Genomic DNA, 20971 nt, shown 5'->3' with positions numbered 1-20971 from the left:
CTCCATAATAAAGCACAGTTTAGACATGCCTTAGACTTCAATCATACTAAGCAGAAAGAAGCCAAGGATTAACAATATCTGAAATTATATGGACAGTGATTATAGAAAATTGAGGTTAAATGCATCCAGAAAGAGATAAGATATAAAATCAAATGCAATGACACAAAACTTCAGAAAGGTAGTCAATAAAATGGATATTAGTCAAGATTAAAAAAACAAACAAACAAAAAAACAAAACACTCTGGTATTAAAATTAAAGTTAGTGGGATCGTTGGATGTGGCATTCACATTGCTCCCAAACCCAAGAATATTTACACTGATAACTGTGCATATGGAGGAGAGGGGAAAAAAAAAAAAAAAAAAAAAAAAAAAAAAAAAAAAGAGCTGCAAATCTGCATAGTGAAATGAAAGGATTTCAGACACTACTTGAGCTAAGTGAGAACTGTGAAAATCTGGAAAGGCAGCTGTCATGAAATGAGGGAAAGAATCATAAGCTATGACAGTCAAGAGGTAAGAAGGAAAACTGGACAGAAAAGGTAACTGCTGGAAATCAAGCAGTTAAAAATATAAAAACAAATTAAAATAAACTCCTTAAGTATATCAAAAGCAAGAAGCTTATAAGAGTCACTGGGTCTGCTGGGAAATTCGGAGAATAAAGACAGCAATTAAGGAAGAGAAGGATGTTGCTAGGAAAATAGAAGATTTATTTGCAGCAACCTTCACAATAGAGAATGTTAGGGAGATACCTACTCTTTGGTAATAAAAATGAGGAACTATCAGTTGAAGAGGTGCTGGAATGAATCAATCATTTAAAAAGCAGGAAACCACCAAGACAGAAAATTCTGAACAAGAAGTAGTTGAGCTAAGAAAACTCTAATTGAAAAACTACTCCAGTACTGGAAGGTTAGAGAGAAGCAAATGTTTTGCATATATTATGAAAAGGCTTTAGGATGATTTGGGGAATCAAAGATTCATAAATCTTACATCTGTACCTGGCAAATTAAGAAAATAAAACACTTGGATGCTCATGAGATTATAGCTCTTTGTAAAGGAAGATGATGTCTCACCCATCTGTTAGAATGTTTTCAACACATTAGTAAAATACTGCAGTGGTCAAAGGAGAACCAACAGGCATAATTTATTTAAACTTTCTGAAGGCCTTGACAAGGTTTCTCACAAGAGACTGATATAAAAGAGAGGCAAAGACAGCTAACTGTAGGCCTCTGTTTAGTGTGGTTGATGATTAGAAGACAGGAGGAAGAGATTAAAATGTATCAAGAACAGGACGGAGCACGATAAGGAAAAACAATGTTAACATAAATTGGTGCTCCAGCCTGATCTGAACTACTGTGTGCAGCGCTGGTTTCTACGTCTCAAAAAGGTATCAGGAATCTAGCAAGACCTGAAAAGAAATGTGGCAAGAGTGATGGAAGATCTTAAAAAAAGCACTGTTTTGTGGAAATAGGTTGGAATAACTGGATACATTTTGAAGAGGAAACTAAAAGAGGCATGATAAAAATATGTGAAATAATTACTAGAAGCCAGAATTTCATTTCTGCCTGCCTTAACATGGTGACATGCAATTAAACTTCAAGGCAGCAAATTTAATGGAAGTGATACACATCAGGTTTCACATAGTTTTTATTTTTACTGTGAGACTTGTTCTTTGAAAATATCGAGACTGAAAATGTAAGACTGAAAGTAACTGGATGCTCATACAAATAAACAAGAATGGAGTGAGTTAAATTAGTGAAGAGTATTGCAAGTGAGACTGAAACTTATTTGGAGACTTACAGAGATCTCTGATTTCTGGAGATGAACTTCATGAAGCCAAATCCTCAAAAATATCTTAAGCTGGGACTTCTGCACCTTTCTCATGAGTGTTAAAGGTCGCTGTCTGAAGCAAGAGTGCTTTCTGCATAGGCCTCAGATCTGCATCAGACTACTATGGCTCACACTTTGATTATCAATATTGCATTAATTTCATTGTTTCTAGCCTAATGTGACTGAATGACAACAGTAAAATATTAAAACTGAATAACAGAATTTCAAAGTTTTGTACAAGTCTTCAGTGAGGAAGATATATAAACAACAACAACAACAACCAAAAAAAAACAAGCAAGCAAATAGTTGACCTTTTAAACTTGAAAAACATCATCCAAACAAAGGTTGGTTTGAAATTTGAAAGAGGACATTGTTTTCTCATGAAAAATCAACTTTTCAATGGAAAACCAGTGCTTTCTCTGATTATTGTTTTGTTTTGTTTTGTTTTTAAATAGAAACATTTAACCACCCCTACCCATCAGTTATGCTATATATTCTTGAGCACCATCTACTGGTACTGCATTGTTAATTATTTATGAAAATACAAAGTGCTTTAATACAATTCTGATGTAATCATAACTCTCTTGCTTTTTAAAAAGATCTTTAAATTGATAACACAGAATATAACCTAACATTTATTAAGTGCATATTCCCTCTAAAAGACACAGAGAAAATTAACAGTGGTGCAATTCATTTAAAATCTGAAGTAGGCAGGGAAATGCAACGTTTCTTAATGGTCTATAACACACTGGACAAAGAAGTAAACATCAGTCTACAAAACAGTTTCCAATTTACACTTGCTCCCAGCCTGTCTGAGGAAAAAATAAAAAATAAAAAAAAAAGGAAAAGAAAAAAAAAAGAAAAAAAAAAGAAAAAAAAGAAAAAAAAAAGAAAAAAAAGAAAAAAAAAAGCCTTTTTCTTTTCTTCTTAGTTATTTATTTATTGAATTTTGTAATAACTATGATAGCCAGCATCTTCCATATTATTTCTTTGCTTCAGACTAAATTAAATAACATTTCTCTTGGGATGGTCATACCAGATTTGGTTTATTTATTTATTTATTTTCCTGACTTACAGCAAAGGAATGGCCTTCTGGTACAAATTTGGTGTTATTCGGCAGAAACTGTGATGTAGATGGAAAAAATCTGTGCTTGCCAAAGGGGATTTTGAAGAGTCTTCCATGTTGTAGCAAATCAATATGTGGGGAACAGATTGGTGCCACTATTATATGAATTACGAGGCTTCATAAAAATGGCACTCTACTCTTACCTGTTAGTTGACTCTATAAGCCATGTTTGTTACCATTTTTGTTCGTACTAAGGTGACATCTAAGTCAGTAACTGACTGCATCTAGATGTAACCAATTGAGCATATGATATGATAGGGGAGAATGATCATAGAGGATTAAACTACAAAATTAAAGACAGTTAAATAAATTCTATGTTGAAGAACCATCAGTGATTTCAGTGCTGGAGACGATCTTTTGTTGGCCCAAAAGGGAGGAACTGCAAGCAGAAACAGTGACCTTGACTTGGAAAGAGTCCGGCTAACGATGACAGCAGTTGAGTGACAGAACAGTACATTCTCCAAAGTCAACTCCATTAAATTATGGCCTCACTTTTACAGTTTGCTCCAAAAATTTCAGTGAGTAATAATTTCAGTTATAATTGTGCTATGCTCACTAAAACCTGAAAATGGACTTAAATCACCTATCTACAGGGACTGAGATAACAAAGATCTTAAAGTGCTACTGTAGGTGGCAAGAAAAAAAAGAAGAAAAAAAGAAAGCAACTAAACAAACCCTTTAATTTATTCCATCCAGCATATTAAATTTAGTAAGCATCATTTTTTTTTTCACCAATACAGAAATTACTTAAAAATATTACTCTCAGACCTTGTTCTTAGTTTGGATCAAACCCAACCTTTTTGAAACAATTGCATCCACTCTAGAAAGCAGCACTATAAATTTAGCGCTCACTGTGTTGTGCCTATCCCCACCACACTATGACTGAGTGACATAACACTTCTTTTGGTGCCTTCTTATTTTCTTTGTAGTGCAGATGGCACCACATGTGCCATGCTGTTCAGACCGTGCTCCTGTGAAACAGTATGGGATTGTATCAATACCCTACTCACAGGTTTTAACAGAGGTATGGAAGCTGGATCTGCACAGTGTTTCTGGACAATTGATGGACAAACTTCTGCCCTACACATATGAACATATGAACGTATATACACATAAACTAGTACCATTCCAAATACAAATGATCTGCATGACTAGTTCAAAGAAATTTATTGCTACATTTCTATTTATTTATGTTTTATGAACTTGAACATATCCTGACTTTTACTTCTAGTTTATCAAAATACAGACTTTTCTTTCAAATGCACCTGTGTGACACATGGCAAACTCTCTGAAATTGGCCCCAGTTCAAGGATGTAGGCACACACAAGTGGACCACAGATATTTTGAGTAGTTACAAATGATATCACTTATTTTAGAGTGCACTACCAATTGCAACAAATCTTCAGAAGAAATCTGCAGACTGTTCTGTGCCTCCGTACCATACCTTCATTCAACTCGCAGAGTTAACATAAAAGTATGTGCAACTTGCTGCCTTTCCCCCAGTTTGCAGACAAGAGACCAAAGAGCGAACACTTCCGGATTCTTCTCCAGCACTGCCATGCATTCACAGAAATGAAAAGTGGAAGAAAAAGGCTTAGGATACCCAGGGAATTGCTTGCTGTACAGTGTATATTAATTTTCATTTTTACTGGTTGGGACAGCTGGGGCTGTTCATCCTGGGGAAGAGAAGGCTCCAGAGAGACCTGATAGTGGCCTTTCAGTATCTAAAGAGGGGCTATAAGAAAGAAATGTTCTCAAACTAAGAGAGAGGAGATTTAGATTGGATATAAGGATGATAGCTTTTACAATAAAAGTAATGAAGCACTGGAACAGTTGCCCGGAGATGTGGTGGATGCCCCGTCCATGGAGACATCCAAGGTCAGACAGTACAGGTCTCTGAGCAACCTGATGTAGCTGTGGGTGTCCCTGTTCAGTTCAGGGGAGTTGGACTAGATGGCCTTTAGGGTCCATTTCAACTCAAATGATTCTGTGATTCTATAAACTGCAACTTGCCAGTGCCATAGGAAGCAGTCCAAAGAGTTCATTCAGGGTGGCTTCCCCTACGACTTAACCTCATGTTCTTCATTTACAATGAAAAGAATGAAAAAGGCTGCAGTGTGTGCACACTTTTGATTTGTTCTGCTCACATCAACCTGTCAGTGAATGGAATTACTCAAAGTATTTCAAGCAACATAGTGATCATCCACAAATATCACAGTGTCACCAAACGTGAGACAGTCTGATTATCCCTAAGCCATAAACAGTTCAATTTTCATTGTGCTATGTTTGCTGGGTATAGATCATGCACATTTCTCATAGTTCCCTTGGTTTGGATAGATATTTTTTGGTTTTATTTTGACAACAGAGGCACAGACTATTTATGTTTGTAAAAGCCAGCAAGGACGTAGTTTACAGCTCGTACCTATGGAAAATACAGTAAAAAGCCATAACAGTGCTTGCATTTACTTTGGTCAGAACTGCTTTGTGACCAGCAGTACTTCTGATGAGAATTTGTGCAGCGTGTAATTGTGGTCATAAAAGCTCAGTATTACTGGAATTCAGACCTTTCTGGGGCCAGGGTGGCAGTGGACAATTCCTTGCTCTAAGGAACCACTGCCTTGTGCCATGTCCAGAATTTTAAACTTCGGTTTCTCAGAACCACGCAGCCACGTTATGCGTGGACTTCAGGAGCTCCATTCCCGGGGGGGTGGGGGTGGAGGGGTTTGTTCCCCCTCCAAGAGTGCGGGGGTAACAAGAGAGCGGGCTGCGAGCCGCGGGCTGACAGGTCTATGTATTAAAATGTCATCTCCTCATTTTCACACCGGATATCTACTGTCGCGATCTCACACGCCGGTGGAGAGCCCGATTCCAACTGAGAGAGACACAGACAGCGAGAGAGGAGGGATGCACGTTCAACCCAGCGATACCGAATTCACAAGGAGGGGGGACACATCATCCATGGTGGCACGGCACCTTCCACGAGCACCCCCGTGTGCCGGCCCCACCCTCCGCTAACGGGGCCGCTGCCTCCTTGCAAACTCCGCCCGCAGCCCGGCGGCCGCGGCCGGAGGCGAGAGCCCCCGGGCGGGCTCCGGGCTCCCACACGCCGCGCAGTGCCCGGACGGCAGCGGCGGCGAACGAACGCCAGGCAGCCGCGATCCGGGCACAGCCTTATTCCCGGCGGGGAACGAAATACGGCGTCAATCGCAATCTCGCTGAGAAAATTGCTATTGTTCCAGTCCAAGGCAGGCGGCAGTTTGAAAGGGTTTATCCTCGGAGCGCTGTATCAGTTAATCTGCAGCGCGGAACCAAACCGACAGCTCTCGAGGCTGCGACAGGGGGGGCTACGCTTCAAAAGAAGGAATAAGAGGAAGGAGATCAAGTGCGGCTTTCCCGCCCCCCGCCCTCCCCTCCCCGCCGCCCTCGCTCCCCGCCTCTGAGTTTCCCTTACGCCGGGGCGCAGCGCTGGGAACCGAAGCCAGGAGAACCTCCCAGGCGCGGCGAGCCGGGACGTGCTGGGTGCCGGGCACACGCACACTCACACGCGCACACACAGGCGCGGAGCGAGGCGCGCCGCCACCAGCGGGCGGGGAAGGGGCGCGCGCGGGGGCGCGCACACGCGCCGGCCCCACGGAGCTGGCACACGCACACGCGCGCACACGCGGCGGCGGAGCCGCGCTCGCTCCCGCCGTACTCCCTGCGCGGCCGGCGCTCGCTCCGCTCCCCGCCATCGGCAGCCAAGGACCCCCCCGCCGCCGGCCGACCGCTGGTGCCCGCGGGGGGAGGAGGAGGGAGGCAAGAGGAATAAGCCCATTAGTAATAACAGCAACAGCAAAACCCACCACCACAGCTGCACTCGCGCCTCAGTCCTCCTCTCAGACCGTCGCCTGCCTGGCATCGCCTCTCATCGGGCTGCTGTGCTGAGACTTTGTTTCAAGTAAAAAAAAAAAAAAAAAAAAAAAAGAAAGAAAGCAAAAAAAAAAAAAAAAAATCCTCCGCTTGCTCAGCCACTTCCATTTTTCCCCCCTTGCAGTCTCGCTGGTTTGAGGTTGTGGTTTTTTTGTTGGCTTTTTTTTTTTTTTAATCTTTTTTTTTTTTTTTTTTTTTCCTGCCTTCATGTGGTTGGATTTGGCGGATCCGGAGCCCGAGCTGCTGTTTTTCCGCGGTGCGGTGGGTGTGCGCGAGGCGTGCGGGGGTTATCTCGCCGCGTTTTTTTCTCTCCTGCTGCCTTTTTTTTTTTTTTTTTTTTTTTTTTTTTTTCCTTGTTGGTTTTGAACCGGAGCCGGGGAAAATGGGAAACGGTGCTTCCGACAGAAGGGGAATCTCTCCATCACTGGTGTCGGGACGTGTGCCTGTGGTGCTAGAGGTTTAGAGAAATAGCCTGCCAGCTTTCGGAGTGGAAGGTAAGGGTGCCCGGGGCATTTCCATCTCCCCATTCCCGGGGATTACGAGCGGAGAGCTTTTAGTTTGGGATTCCGGGGAGGAGGCGGCGGAGGAGGGGGACAGGCTGTTGCTGAAGGATAGAGAGAGGCAGCGCATCAAGCTTGAGCCCGGCGTTCAGCTCAGCGCTGCAGCTGAAAAGTTAGCGAAGTCCGTTTGGCGACAGCTTTGCTTCCCCGAGAGCCATTTCCAGCGAGACCGAGAGAACCTGAGGTTTGTGCGCGATGGGGGTAATTTTATGGGGGGGATGGGGGAGGTGGGGGGGAGATGTTAGGTTAATAGGAAGTTAAAATAAGAGGAGTCAGTGGGTCTTCTGCTGGGGAAAAAAAAATAAGTGGAGTGATGGCGCCGTCTATGTTCGGCTGAACTACAGTGTCACACAGAAAATCAGTTCGGGGAATAACCATCCAAACTCAGCGCCCGTTCGCTTTTCGGCAGAGGGTTCCCCCTTTCCCGGCCGGGCAGCCCTGAGCTCCGCGGCCTCACTTGAGCTTCAGCCACCATGGGAAAGGCAGACCTTTCTAATCGGGGTGCCTAATCCTTGCAGCGAGCAGCTTGGCTCTCGCATTCATCACTACTGCGAACTGGATGCAGTGCTGCCGGCACACTCCGCTCGGGTGTGTGTGTAACTCACCGGGGGGGGGGGGGGGGGGGGGTTGGGTTAGGATTCAGGCGATGCTGTTTCAGGGGCTCTGCACGAACAAACGCATAAGTAAAATGAGGGCTATTAGATTATGATTCTTCATAGAAAACAGCCGAGCACTGCAGACGTCTCTATTTTTTTCTAATACAAATATCACAAAGTCGGAGGCTTTTTCCTTTTCATATTAAAAAGCAAGTAAGCCCCCTTTTTGCTTTCCAGATTATAAAATTAATCCTTTTTCATGGGTGGAACTCCTAATTTAGACACTTATTGTCACATCAGCCTTCAACGCCTACACCATCCTGAATAACATTGCGCAGAACTGCATTGCCTGCAAAGTGCTTCAGCAAAGGGGAAATTGTTTCCAGAATTCCCTGTAAGTTTCTATTTTTTAAACCTCAAAAGCTGCACCAACCTTTTTTGGAGGAGGACAGTGTTTTTCACTGAGATGGATGCTCAGAAAGAGAAAATCCAACCCTGTGGATAGAACCGGCAGCAGCTCTGCTTTGTTTTTTTTTTTTTTAATTTTTTTTTTTTAAACCACAGCTATAAAGAGGGTCAGAGTTGATGCTGCTTTGCCCACTTCAAGATTCCAAGTTTGAATTGCAATCTAGGAGATAGGAAAATCTCTTCAAGGGAGCTTAATCTGGTGATTTGCTGCGTGTTACGCAATGGGAGGCAGAAGATGCCTTGCTGTGTGGCGAGGAGATGAAATGCGAGGCACAGGCACACAGCACAACTCCGTGACCGTGTCTGTGTGTCTGTCTGCCTCTGCTCTCAGAGCAGAAGGAGCTGCAGCCTAGAGCTGGGGGATTGGCACCACTTCTCACCTTTGAAAGTGGGTGAAAAGCTCCTCGTTTCTAAGGGATAAGCAACTTCTCAAAGGTTAATGCTGAAAACGGTCAGTCTGATTTTTTGGGGATAACATTATTCAGGTAAATATAACTAAGGTTCCCTTTATTAACCTAGGCCACTGTTAGGAGAAGAGCGGAGGCTGTAGTGCTTGACAGATGGAGTAAAACAGCTTTATTTGGTGATGCTAGCAGGGAAAATGTAATATGCCTTTCATTACCAAAGCGCACATCTGCAAAACACAGGGGCTCATCAGAGGGTATGAGATACTCGAGATATTCATAATGAGAGGGCAGTGAGATGCCCATCACAGGGCCATAGGTGCAGAGGTCCTGTGTAGCACTGTGTAGAGCTAATGTGTGCAGACACCAATATAGTGGTGCGTTTTGTATATCCTAAAAGGCTGTTAACACATTCAAATCGCTATCCGGAAATGCTGGCACAGTGTGGTGTCAGACCACCACCACTTTCATCTGTCTGTCTTTGCTGCTTTCTCTGATAGTCTCAACATTTTATTAATACATTAATCTCAATGTTTCCTGCCTTGGAGTTCTTTTTATAGAGACCTCTGCGTACCAGGTGGCCACTGCGAATTCATGCAGGCATATGGGAGATAATGTTCCATCTGTAACAAATACTAATTTGTGAGTTTTTAAATTATGGCTGTAATTCCTCACAGTTACTTAGCAGACTTAATAGAAAAATAATATACAACAGCAGATGCTGCCGGTTTTCTTGATCTGCTCTGGTGAAATTCCACATGTGCAGTGGCATGTGCACATACATGAACACAGCAGGGCCACTTATTTACTTTTGGAGTAAATAAATAAACAAGTTGCCCCGTTCTCATCCAGTTGGACCAGGTGTCGGGATTTTACCCAACTGGAGACGTTCTGGTCCATGAATCCAGCATAGACAGGAGAGGACATTCCTATTAATAATCTAATAGAAGCTTTTTTTTTTTTTTTTTTTTTTTTTTTTTAATTTGGCTGTAGAAGATTGGGCTGTCGCGATGCCACGTGATGGCGCTGTTCACACAGCAGCAACGCGATCCCTCGCGTTATAAAATAAAAATTACCTGCCCTTCTTTCTGAAGGGCTCTATCGGCAAGCCCGACAACAGCTGGCTCCAGTATTGGAAGGAGTTTGGTTTTCAATGCGGGAAGAATTCTACTTGCATTTTTATTTCATTTCATCTCCTGCAGGCCAAATGACATAGGATGAAGGCTGTTCGTAATTTGCTGATTTATATATTTTCCACCTATCTACTGGTTATGTTTGGATTTAATGCTGCCCAAGACTTCTGGTGTTCCACGCTGGTGAAGGGGGTCATTTATGGATCGTATTCTGTAAGTGAAATGTTTCCTAAAAACTTCACAAACTGCACTTGGACGCTGGAAAATCCAGACCCAACCAAATATAGCATTTACCTGAAATTTTCCAAAAAGGACTTCAGCTGCTCCAACTTTTCCCTCTTGGCTTATCAGTTTGATCATTTTTCCCATGAAAAAATAAAGGATCTTTTAAAAAATAACCACTCCATAATGCAGCTCTGCGATTCCAAGAATGCTTTTGTATTTCTGCAGTATGATAAGAATTTTATTCAAATACGTCGCGTCTATCCCATCGATTTCCTAGGATTACACAAAAAGGAAGAAGACCAAAAATCCTTCTTTGAGTTTTTGGTGTTGAACAAGGTGAGCCCAAGCCAGTTTGGGTGCCATGTGTTATGCACTTGGTTGGAGAGCTGCTTGAAATCCGAGAACGGGAGAACTGAATCCTGTGGGATCATGTATACAAAATGCACCTGCCCTCAGCATTTGGGAGAATGGGGAATAGACGACCAGTCCCTGGTGTTGCTCAATAACGTGGTGCTGCCCCTCAACGAGCAGACGGAGGGCTGCCTGACCCAGGAATTGCAAACCACCCAGGTCTGCAACCTCACCAGAGAAGCCAAGCGGCCTCCCAAGGAAGGTAGGTGCTACCGTGGGGAGGGGGGGCGGGAGGGGGGGGGGGGGGGGGAGGGAGGAGTCCCATATCCTGCTGCGCGCTGCTCTCTTTGGTGCTCACATTCCTTTGACTTGCTCTCCACTCCAAGGGCTGGAGATGATGTGCACTCCCTTAGGGCAGCGAGGGCTGCGTTCTCATTTCAAAGCTGGCCAAGCCTTCAGCACGTAGCTCTGCTGAGCTCTGCTGGAAGTCCTCAAACGTAGGTATGCTCAGCTGTCAGCCCTCTCTCACAGCAGTGCCCACAGGTGGTGAGCCAGCAGCCACTCACCACCACACATTGGTACACTTCACTACAACATCTTGCTGAGACCCTTTGACTTTGAAAGGGAAACATTTCCAAAGGTGTGCATGCAAGCTTTGTAAAATACCCAGTGATTCACCATGCTAAGTATGCCTGGTCCCAGCTGAGCCAGACTTCAGCAACCAAAAAACTAAAAACCAAAAGAAAACGTGTTACTCCAGAACAAGCCCTCTGTGACGTGCTGAGGTGCAGCGCAAGGCTCGTTGAACTGCCAGGAGCCTTGCAAAGGGGCTGCAGGCTGCTGCAGTGCCCCTTTCCCAGGAGGCTTCAGCTGCAGGAGATGGAGGTTTTGCTTCTCAGAGGGGGTGGGTGGATGTGTCAGTCCTGACAGCTGCTTCGTGTCCCCCTTGGAAAAGGTGGAATGGTGGGAAGGCAGGGATCCAGCAGTGAGAGTGGCAGCTCCTTGCCCTCCCCCCTTCCCCTCTTGCTGTGGCTTCCTGATGTTCTGGGGAAGTGTGAGGGTGATTTTGGGAGGAACACTGCAGGGACACCAGAACGTAGGTTGAACCCAGAGTGGGGGTCTGTGCGCAGCCTTTGCACGTGCGGTCCTTCCGAGCAGCCGTACAGGAACAGAGTAGCCAGGGGGTCTCTGCCCCTGCGGCAAGGGATAAATCACCCAGCCCAGGGTGCTGCATTTTAATGCAGGAAGTGTTCCCGCTCTCCTTGTTTTCTGCACAGCCACAAAGCTCCCAGTCTGTGGCGAGGCAGCGCCAAGCTCCCAGCCCCCATCATAGAAGTGGCTTTGTGGAGGAATGTAACATTGACACGTTGTTAGGAGAGGATTTTCATTAAGGGCAGCCAAGCCCCAGTGCTGTGGGAGAAGAAAAGCTGAACTTGCTCCAGCTGCCGCCGTGCCAGCGGGGCTGAGAGGGACAGGAGACGCTTCTGGTGCCCCGCAGATCTCTGCGAGCACCTCACAGCTCGGAGCGATCCGAAACGACGGGGAATCTCCGCTCCCGTCACCTCCCGGAGAGGCGGCGGGAACGGCATTTAGCGTCGCTTAGCGCTAATTAGCGCTAATTAGCCCCCGGGAGGCCGCGGAGCCCTGGGCGAGCAGCTCCCGCGGGGCACGGCGCGACCCAGGGATGCGGAGCTGCCATCGGGTCCCTGGGGAAGGGGACAGGGAGTGACAGCGCTGCCGGGTGCTCGGGCCCTTCAGACCTCCCGCAAGAATAGGCTGAATTCCAAAGCCTCCCATGTAAAACATCCATTTGCTGTCCTTAGCAGAGAGGACAGAGAACGCTTTAGGGCAAATGCTCTGTTTTTCCTTGAATTCTCAAACATGTTGGCAACGCGTTTTCTTTCCAGTCTCTGTCACGTTTCAATTTCTGCCCCTACTTGCGGCTTTCCCTGGATATTTCCTGGGTAAACAGCATTGTTACAGAGGGCAGCAATTTTGTTCTTCACTTCTTTAGCCCCGTATTTCAGTGTTTTGTGCATGAGTGCGGCTGAGAATTTTAACAAAATAATACAATTATTTCAGTGTTTTCTTTACTTATTTTAATGCTTCGGAAATTGTTCATTCGGCTGTTACTGAAAGTAGTGATCAGTTGGCACATTGAGCCTCACGTTGCTTCTCGATAGCAATATAGTCTTTGTCATCCAGTTCAGTGTTCGAAGCATTCTTTTGCCTTTTCAGAACGTTAAAAACCCTGCAAGAGAGGTCTATTGGTTCATTTTCTGCATATTGGTTCATATTTTTCAAGCAGATCTGTTTGTGTGAAGCTGGCTTGTAGTTCAGCTGGAGGTTTTATTGAGGGATCAAAATGTAGAATACTCCTACCACAGACATTATGCAATTCATCACTTGTGTCAGCAAACATTAGGCAAGAAATGGGAAATTTGCTTTTACGGGTAATCTGGTTCAAGTTAGATCAGCATAGGTAGTAAAACCCAGGTGACCAATAGCAGGGAAGTGTTTCTTGATGCTGAAATTCATAGTGGTGACAGAAAGTGCAGCTTTATTAGTGTAGGTTGAGTTTTAAAAACAGCAGTGGTTGTTTGTCACTGTGACAGAGCTCAGGAGTTAGTGAGATTGCATTTTAAGAATTTGTGAATTACTTTGAGGTTTGGTACTGACATTGCCTAGCAATGGCTTCTGGAGGGGAACTGCAAAGGCCTGACAGCTTTCTACAAGATTATGCATACCCTCCCATCCTTCAGATGTGCTTTCATCAAGCTTGACTATATGAATTGCAAAATCTTTTCCAAAAACTATTTCCAGCCCCTTTCAAGAGCCATGATGTAAATAGAGAACATTTAGATTAAAGCTTACTGCTCCTTTTTTGAACCTCTGAAGAATTTTACAATTTTGAATATGATAAATGGCTTAGGACTATGGATGAAAGACAGTATTTTTCCTTTTCAAATATATGTAGCATTTTACAAAAGATGTGACAAGTACACAATGGATGATTGTGTTTCTAAAAGTGCTGAAGAGTGTTTAACAATTAAAGGAATTAGGTCAAAAAAAGAGGCTGTAACTAATTTTTTTTTAATGGTTTGGAAATACGGAGTTTAATCAGCATGTCTTCCATAGGCAGATCATCTTTGGTGTCACTGATTAAAGCAATATTGAAAACCACCACATTTTCACTAAGACCTAGTTTCATTATATCTTGATGCTTTTCTGTAGCCTTACATCTGAGGTGCTTAGCATGGATCAAAGCACTGGCAAATAGATCTCAGCGAACACTCTGGCAAGGGCCTGAGTCTAAGGGCTTAGGGGAATTTGCCCTCTTGATCTTCAGTGCTGTGAGTGAAGTATCTCATGAAGTTTCTGTCCATATGACAGGGCTCTGTTCCAACTTCTGTACTTGTACCTGTGGACCTGTAAGCCTTTGTCTGAAGTTAATCCATGTATTTTTATACATAGTGATAATAAGAACACAAATAATAATAAAAATTCTAATTGCGACCACTACAAGGCAATAATGTTATTGTGTGGTTGGGTTTCTTTATTTCAATGGTTGACGTAGAGAGAAGCTTTGTTTTGGAGTTTTCAGTTGTTAAACAGTTAAAGTAATTAGTTTGTCATCATATATTCATCCAGAAGAAGAAAGGAAGAGGGATGAGGGAGATAGTCACATTAAGTCACATTATAGAATGTAGCATGGGTCTACTTTGCTACAAGTCGTAATGCTGCATGTCAGTATCTCAGCATGCAGCAGCTGTTGGAGTTTGTTTGTTTCCTGATTTCAGACCTGAAAGCAACAGAGATCTCTCAAAAAATTTACTACTTGTGTCCCTTTAAAGCTATAATTTAGGATACGCTGTTGCATAACAGCAAGATGCAGATAGTTTTGTGATATTTTCATGGCATAGTTGCATTTATTTTCATGGTGTTCCATGAATGCCCACCTCTTGTTGCGCACATTGAAGATGAATTTCTAATTTTCACCACATAGTCACCAGAGGTGAGTAGCTGGCTGGGTAGATTGGACAACTCATCTCAAAAAAGTCACACAACACTTTATAGCATGGTTCTATTAGAGAGTTTACACTGTTAAATCAGTACAGAGCTTGTCTAGGAAAATAAAAAATTGCAAAATGGATTCTAACACCCTTCCATGTCTATAGTTATATTTAAAAATAAGTATTTGACAAATATTTTATATTAAAGCAACATTTATAAAATCCAAAATAAATAAATCTGCTTTACAAAATAGCGTAAAATACTTAATAGATTTGTAATAATTTGTATATACTTCTTCATGCAATAGGTCTTTTATATAAAACTCAGAGTTCAAGGGGACGAAGCAGGACGAACTCTAATGCAAGGACAGACTTTTTTGCAGGCCTGGTTCCCTGCTGAAAAAAAGAGAAATGTTTCAAAATCTCCTGTGGATTCCAGTAGGCTTCATATAATGCCCTTCTGGACTTAATGTGCTAAAAGAAAAAGATCACCCTAAACATTTATAATCTTAGTACAGATTTGGTTACTCTGGACTACTCACAAGAAGATACTTTATCAAAGCCATGACAGTTTGATTTCAGATCTTCGTGTTTTTTTGTTTTTTTTTTTAAGTGATGCACTGTAGAAAAAGCATTAATGATCAAAATCTCTTTTAAACAATAAGCCTTACCTTTGTCTTCAAGGATTATATGTTACCATCATTAATGATTGCATTTCAGTTGGCAGCGTATTGATCTGTTTTACTTCAGTAAACTATGAAAGTTCTTGCTGTTTTGATGTAAAATTTAGAATTTTGTGTGCAAGACTCATCAGCACTTCATATATAACTTCATATATGTACTGAATTTGGTAGGCTTTGGATCAACACATAACTGATATCTTCAAAAAGAAAAGTGCCTAGAGAATACCCACTGCGGTAGGAAAAGCCTATTTACGTAGCTTTGTTTCCAGTTATTTAAACGTTTTGTTAGTGAATACACTTCATTATGTACATCCGAGTTGTAATTTCATTGGTATTACAGATTGTATCAGTGTTTTGTTCAGGACTTCTCACATTGAGGGAATGGCATATTTATTTTGGGAGGAAACATCAGCTTGCTGCAAGAGTGTGTTCTGCCTTCAGTGAGATCACAGGTGTGCTATATGGAAATGAACACCAGTTTTCCTTGGTCTCAGCTTGCATAAAACCTTGGTGACTTCAGTGAAATAGCATGTTAGAAGCTGCTTTGTAACTTCTGCTAGTATTTTTGTTCAACAAACCACCATTTTTGCTTGAATTGAACATTACTGCATGTAAACATAATGGAGACCTGCTGTCAGCTGGAGACAAAATGCTGTTAAAGGTCTAAAGACCACAGGATCTAAATAGAAAACAGTGATAAAGAATGGGGAATATATATCTAACAAAATTAAGTGTTGAGACTGAACTTAGAGAATACATGAATTAAAAACATAATTCCAGAATTAGGAACAGTTCTTCCTGCTGGTTTTTGTGAACTCAATAGCACTGAGTCATGTACCATCAAGCATTTCAGACCAATTAGGTATTATTTTTTTCCTTTGCCATACTGGCAAGCTGTGCCTTTTGTCCTCAGACACTTTTATCACACTTTAGGTGGCCAGAGTACACAATGTCTTTGCTGCATTTTAGACCTTGTCCTTGCATGTCCTTTAGACTAATGTGTAAGTGTTCACCTGTAGAACAGCCATTAACAGATGTTAATGGTGATTCTGTTTACATAGCGGTATTTCAGTTATTAGGTCTTGGTGACATTACATGGAGTTATATTATGACATAATGGAGGTACTGCATTTCTTACTCCGTAGTTTCCTATGCTTATATGTGCTATAAATTTAGGTTATATAGTTATTATGTAGTCTAGCATGTGTTCTTTTAAAATAAATTTGTCCTCTTCTGTTCAGATCTATCCATATTGCTGTTTTGTTTAGTTTTCTTCTTGCAGAAGCATAGAAAAAAATCTGCTTTGTGTGTTGGTATACACAGAGGAATTTTCAGAAGAGAATTTCTTTTTCTCTTCTTAGGGAATTAATTTTATGAAGTTTATTCAGTCGTGTTTTATCAAAGGATTCTAACTCAAAGTTGCAGTCTTCAAATTGAAGTTTAGCTGTTCGTTTATAAATATGCAGTAATTGTAATAAAACAAAGGTCATTGCAGAATTCCATTGAGCATTATTTGCATTCACCGTTAACAAGAAATATAAAATACTCTTTAGGATAAAGAAAGTTGTACATGATACAAAGTACAAATTTACAAATTATGCACGATTGATTTATGAATATTTCAGAGTTTGAGCCCTTTTTTATGCTTGTTAAATCTCAAGAGGTAGAAAGTCAAAATTTTTCAGAGCTGTTCACAGTTTGGTTGATCTTGACGAGAAGTTGCTAATAAAAAATATATATGAAATTACCAATGATTTTTTTCTTTTTTTTTTCTGATGGAGTAGCCAAGATCAGAATTAACAAAACCAATCTATAATGACAGTGTATGAAACTAGTGTTGTTACTTCACTCTGCAGTGGCCAAATTACTGTCCTTACTCAAGACAGATTCTCAATGCTGTAAAAACATTTTCATCTAAGTAAAGATTAGATTAGAGCCCACAGAATACATGTGAAAAAGTGATACCATGTATTTCGCCTATCAGTTGAAAATTATTTCGTTATTTGTATTGATTTTATCAATTTAGACATAGATTTCTTTGCTTTACTTTTGAAGCCATTCTTAACACTTGGTAGAGTGAAACAGCACTATGAAAATGTGCTGTTTTGTAGTTGCTTACTGCCTTTCTCTTTTAGCTGGTAGTCTCTTCATGCATTTTCCTTCAGTTTCCAGTTTTCGTTCTTTATTATCTGAAGGTGAAGCAAGACATGATACAGTCAGATTAGCATTTCTTTGTGTGCAACTGAAATTTAGAAGAAAGCTATTTGCAGTTACTCAGTTCAAATTTCATTTGCATCTCCCCAAAATCACAAGAACACAACACAACAAAAAATATAAACTTTGAATGCCACCCATGTTTTAGTGGTTTAACAGAAAATTGGTAACAGTGGAGGAATAATGAGTCATTGCTGCTTTGGCAATTTTTCACCAATTCACTCTCAGTTGATGTAAAACAGTTTGGGAGTTGGCTTCGATTTCTAGTGTTCTTCAGGTACTTATTCCTCAGTTATCAGTTATGCCAAGTCATCATTTGTTTATATAATGATTTATAACTTTCAGCAATAGCTGGTAGTTGTGTGCTATTAAGCATCCTTCACTGAGGGATGATGTGGGGCATGAAGGATCAAGAAAGCAATTCTCCAGCTCTTAGCTGTGGAAAATGATGAACTAGATTTCCAACCTTACCTCTTCTAGCTACAGCTGGAAATACCTTTTGTTAAAAGGGAATTTTTTCAGCCTTGCCTTCAATTGTGGTATATTACCACAAATTGCTAGTGTCAATCTTAAACCACATTACTGCTGAGATGTCTCTGCCTTCACTCCTTTCTCTTTGTTGAACTGTTTCAGCACAGCAGCCAAACAAAGAACTATTCATCACTGTGGGTTTTTTTCTTCTGTGCATTTGTTTTTATATTTTTTTTATTTTTGTTTGGTTTTTGGTTGGATAATCTCGATGTTGGGTGAGTGTGCTACAACAGCACAGTGGATCCTGCATCAGTATGAAGAAGTGGAACACGAAGCAGCTGGAAAGGAACAGCTGTACTGATGTAGCCAGGTTTAGACTGGCTTAGGCCAAATAAGATCTTATCAAAAAGCAGTCAAAATGCGTAACTCTTGCTCATTCTTTTGCACATGGTAGCAGCCAGTTACATCATACTGTATTTCTAGGCAGATATACCAGGTTCAGTTACTGTGTTGAATGGATACTTAAATATAGTGTGGTTGATACATGTTCACCCAAGGCTTCCTACTGACCACTGAAGAATTGTGCAGATCACTGTGAAAGTCTGCACAGAGTGCCCAGGGACAAAGTCTACAAAGTCTGTGGAACTCATTCCGGTAGTGCAGCTGGAAACTGTTTAAATTTCTGATTAGATCAGGGAATTTAATTAATGTAATTTATTGGTGTGAAAGAATAGTGTTGCATATCTTACATGTAAAAATAATTTTTTTCTTGAAAAAACTTTGGAAAATCTTAAGTCTTAAGATTTCATGTAGAATCTTTCTTTGAATCATTAATCTTTTTTTTTTTTTTGCACATTTTTCTTTTTTTTTTTGCTCATCTAACCATTAATATATTCTTTGTAGTTCTTTCTATTGCGTATACATAGAAAAGATGAATTATCTGCAAAGCTGGGCACTTCAGCTTGAACAATAATGAGTTATGCTTTTATCCTTGGACATGTTTTGTTCATTCTATGGCATTAGCTGATATCTGCAGTGACTGGCACACATACAGGTGCTCCATACTGGTAGATTTGAAGGTTGATGGATGTACTTCATACTGATAAAGAAAAGGAAGAAAAAGATACAGCACTGCAGGAGTAATATGAAACAGAGCTCAGTCCTGCTGGTCCTGTCTGAACCAAATGTGTAGGAAACCAATGACAATGCAGAGAGCATCATGAAGGTTTGTTTTCCTTGGAGGGGAGGACAGCGCCAAGGCTGGGATATTAGCCAGTCCCAGCATTTGATGAAGTTGTGGGAGTTATGCATAGGGCCATAGGGCTTCAGCTGATTATGCTATCATTTGGGTTCATAAATCCAATAGCTGTGAGGCTAAATGCTTGAAGGAGAATTACAATCAGAAGAAAAGTTAGGTAATTAATTAAACATAATTGGAGCAAGACCTGGAACCTACACTTTCCTGTCTTACAATGACTGTTCAAATTATTACACATCCATTCTCTTTAGTTTAATAAATATTCAATTTATCCATGAAAATCAAAGCACTTTCAGATTTGGGAAAAATCAAGAATATTCCTACTCCTTGGCCATATAAACCTTCTGAGAACCAGATTGCTTCAGATGCTGCCGCTGGTTTCAGGGTGATTAGGTCTGGGTTAGCATTAGTTTATAGTAGGAGGATATAATCTTTGGCTGTGGTTAACAAAGCTTGGTTATGTAGGTGTGGTCCAAGACCACCTTTTGGGTTAGGCCCTATGACTACATAGGTAGAACTGATTCTAAGAAGTTTGCTACTTCTCACAGCTAAGGGGATGAACAGACAGACATTTGAGTGCATCTTGTCCATGTTGCTTATGGCTCTTAACACTAGTAGGTGTGGGCTGCCCTTCAATTAGCATTTTGGAGTTCCCCATTTTGGATGGAGGCCTGGTAGGACATGTACATTTATTCAATTTCCTTTGCAAATACAGCTTCTATGCATCACTTCCGTTCCCAACAGCATTGCTATAATGCCTTCTGGTGGTATTACAAGGACAAATATATCAAAGTTTATAGGTTGCTCAGTAAGCAGTATCATACAAGTACATACAACATATAGATTATGCCATAAGTGCTAAACCTGAAAGATGTTTTTCTCACATCTGATGCAAATCAAATCCATATTTTCCTTAGGTGTTTTCTGGTGCCTGAAGTTCAAGTGGTTTTACTGATTGTTTTATGGGTTAAATATATGAAGGGAATGAATGAACCATACATTAATCTTCTATCCCATGCTTTTAAGTTATGGATAATGGATTTTTGTCCCAGTTAAATCTAAAGTGCTGCAAAAAATATGTTTTAGTTTGAGATAACATAACAAGTAAAGTAACTTGACAATAAAAGTTCTACAATAAATAAGACATGAAGAGGAACACAAGTATGCCAGGATGTAGAATCTAAATGATTTTCAGACGTGACTGTATTCATGCTTTTGTGTTCACACACACATAATTAATCACATTGAATCAACAGGATTATTCATGTAAATTAGATTTAATTAAAAGTAGGTTTGCCAGTAAAGACCCTTAAATGAAAATGTGCATACTCTTTAATATATCTAGTCAATATTAGAACATCAAACAATTACTTTAATGTTATTTGGATTAATTTGATTCCAGATTAACAAAACTAAGTTCTTTATGGTTAATATCAACTAGAACTGTAATGTTTGTAATATTACCATATATGCCCAATTTAACATTAATTTAAGTTTAATTTTTGGGAAAGGCAGCCAGATTCTTCAAAAGGAAACTTAATTTGCAAGAATTCCATTTTATTCAGCAGCCTTCTGTCTTGTGTATTATCTTTATATATTTTACTAACTTACTTAAAGGATTACTGTGTTTGCTTATTGTCATTTCAGAATTTAGTTTCATTATATTAGATATCTATGATTGCACTTTATTTTTCTAAGAATAGCCAGTAGAAGTCACATTTTTAACATCTTGGATG

At 41.0% G+C, this 20971-nt stretch overlaps 2 protein-coding genes across 15 annotated transcripts in view; one reads left to right on the top strand and one right to left on the bottom strand.

The window, feature by feature from the left end:
• The window catches only part of LOC101751384, a 30829-nt gene extending 23944 nt beyond the window's left edge, over positions 1–6885 (bottom strand). For 3 of the 6 annotated variants that reach the window (XR_006938765.1, XR_006938766.1, XM_046939220.1), the window contains exon 1: positions 6402–6864. Coding sequence is in view for 2 of the 6 variants with exons in the window: in XM_046939220.1 (XP_046795176.1) it covers positions 6402–6681 (280 nt within the window). In the remaining 4 variants the exon portion in view is untranslated. Of the gene's footprint in view, positions 1–6135; positions 6295–6401 lie in introns of those variants that run through there. The other 3 variants (XR_006938764.1, XR_005858491.2, XM_046939219.1) reach the window with 2 other exon arrangements.
• Positions 6886–7234: 349 nt separating this feature from the next.
• Positions 7235–20971, top strand: part of ADGRB3 (adhesion G protein-coupled receptor B3) — a 451226-nt gene continuing 437489 nt past the window's right edge. For 6 of the 9 annotated variants that reach the window (XM_015284810.4, XM_040697811.2, XM_015284809.4 and 3 more), the window contains exons 1-2: positions 7235–7353; positions 10090–10858. In XM_015284810.4, the coding sequence (XP_015140296.1) occupies positions 10105–10858 (754 nt within the window). In that variant the 5' untranslated portion in view covers positions 7235–7353; positions 10090–10104. Of the gene's footprint in view, positions 7604–8252; positions 8410–9880; positions 10859–20971 lie in introns of all 9 variants that reach the window. The other 3 variants (XM_046939218.1, XM_040697810.2, XM_004940451.5) reach the window with 3 other exon arrangements.

The sequence above is a fragment of the Gallus gallus genome, chromosome 3 (assembly GCF_016699485.2).
Source record: "Gallus gallus isolate bGalGal1 chromosome 3, bGalGal1.mat.broiler.GRCg7b, whole genome shotgun sequence".
NCBI lineage: Eukaryota > Metazoa > Chordata > Aves > Galliformes > Phasianidae > Gallus > Gallus gallus.
This window is presented reverse-complemented; position numbering and strand designations above follow the sequence as displayed.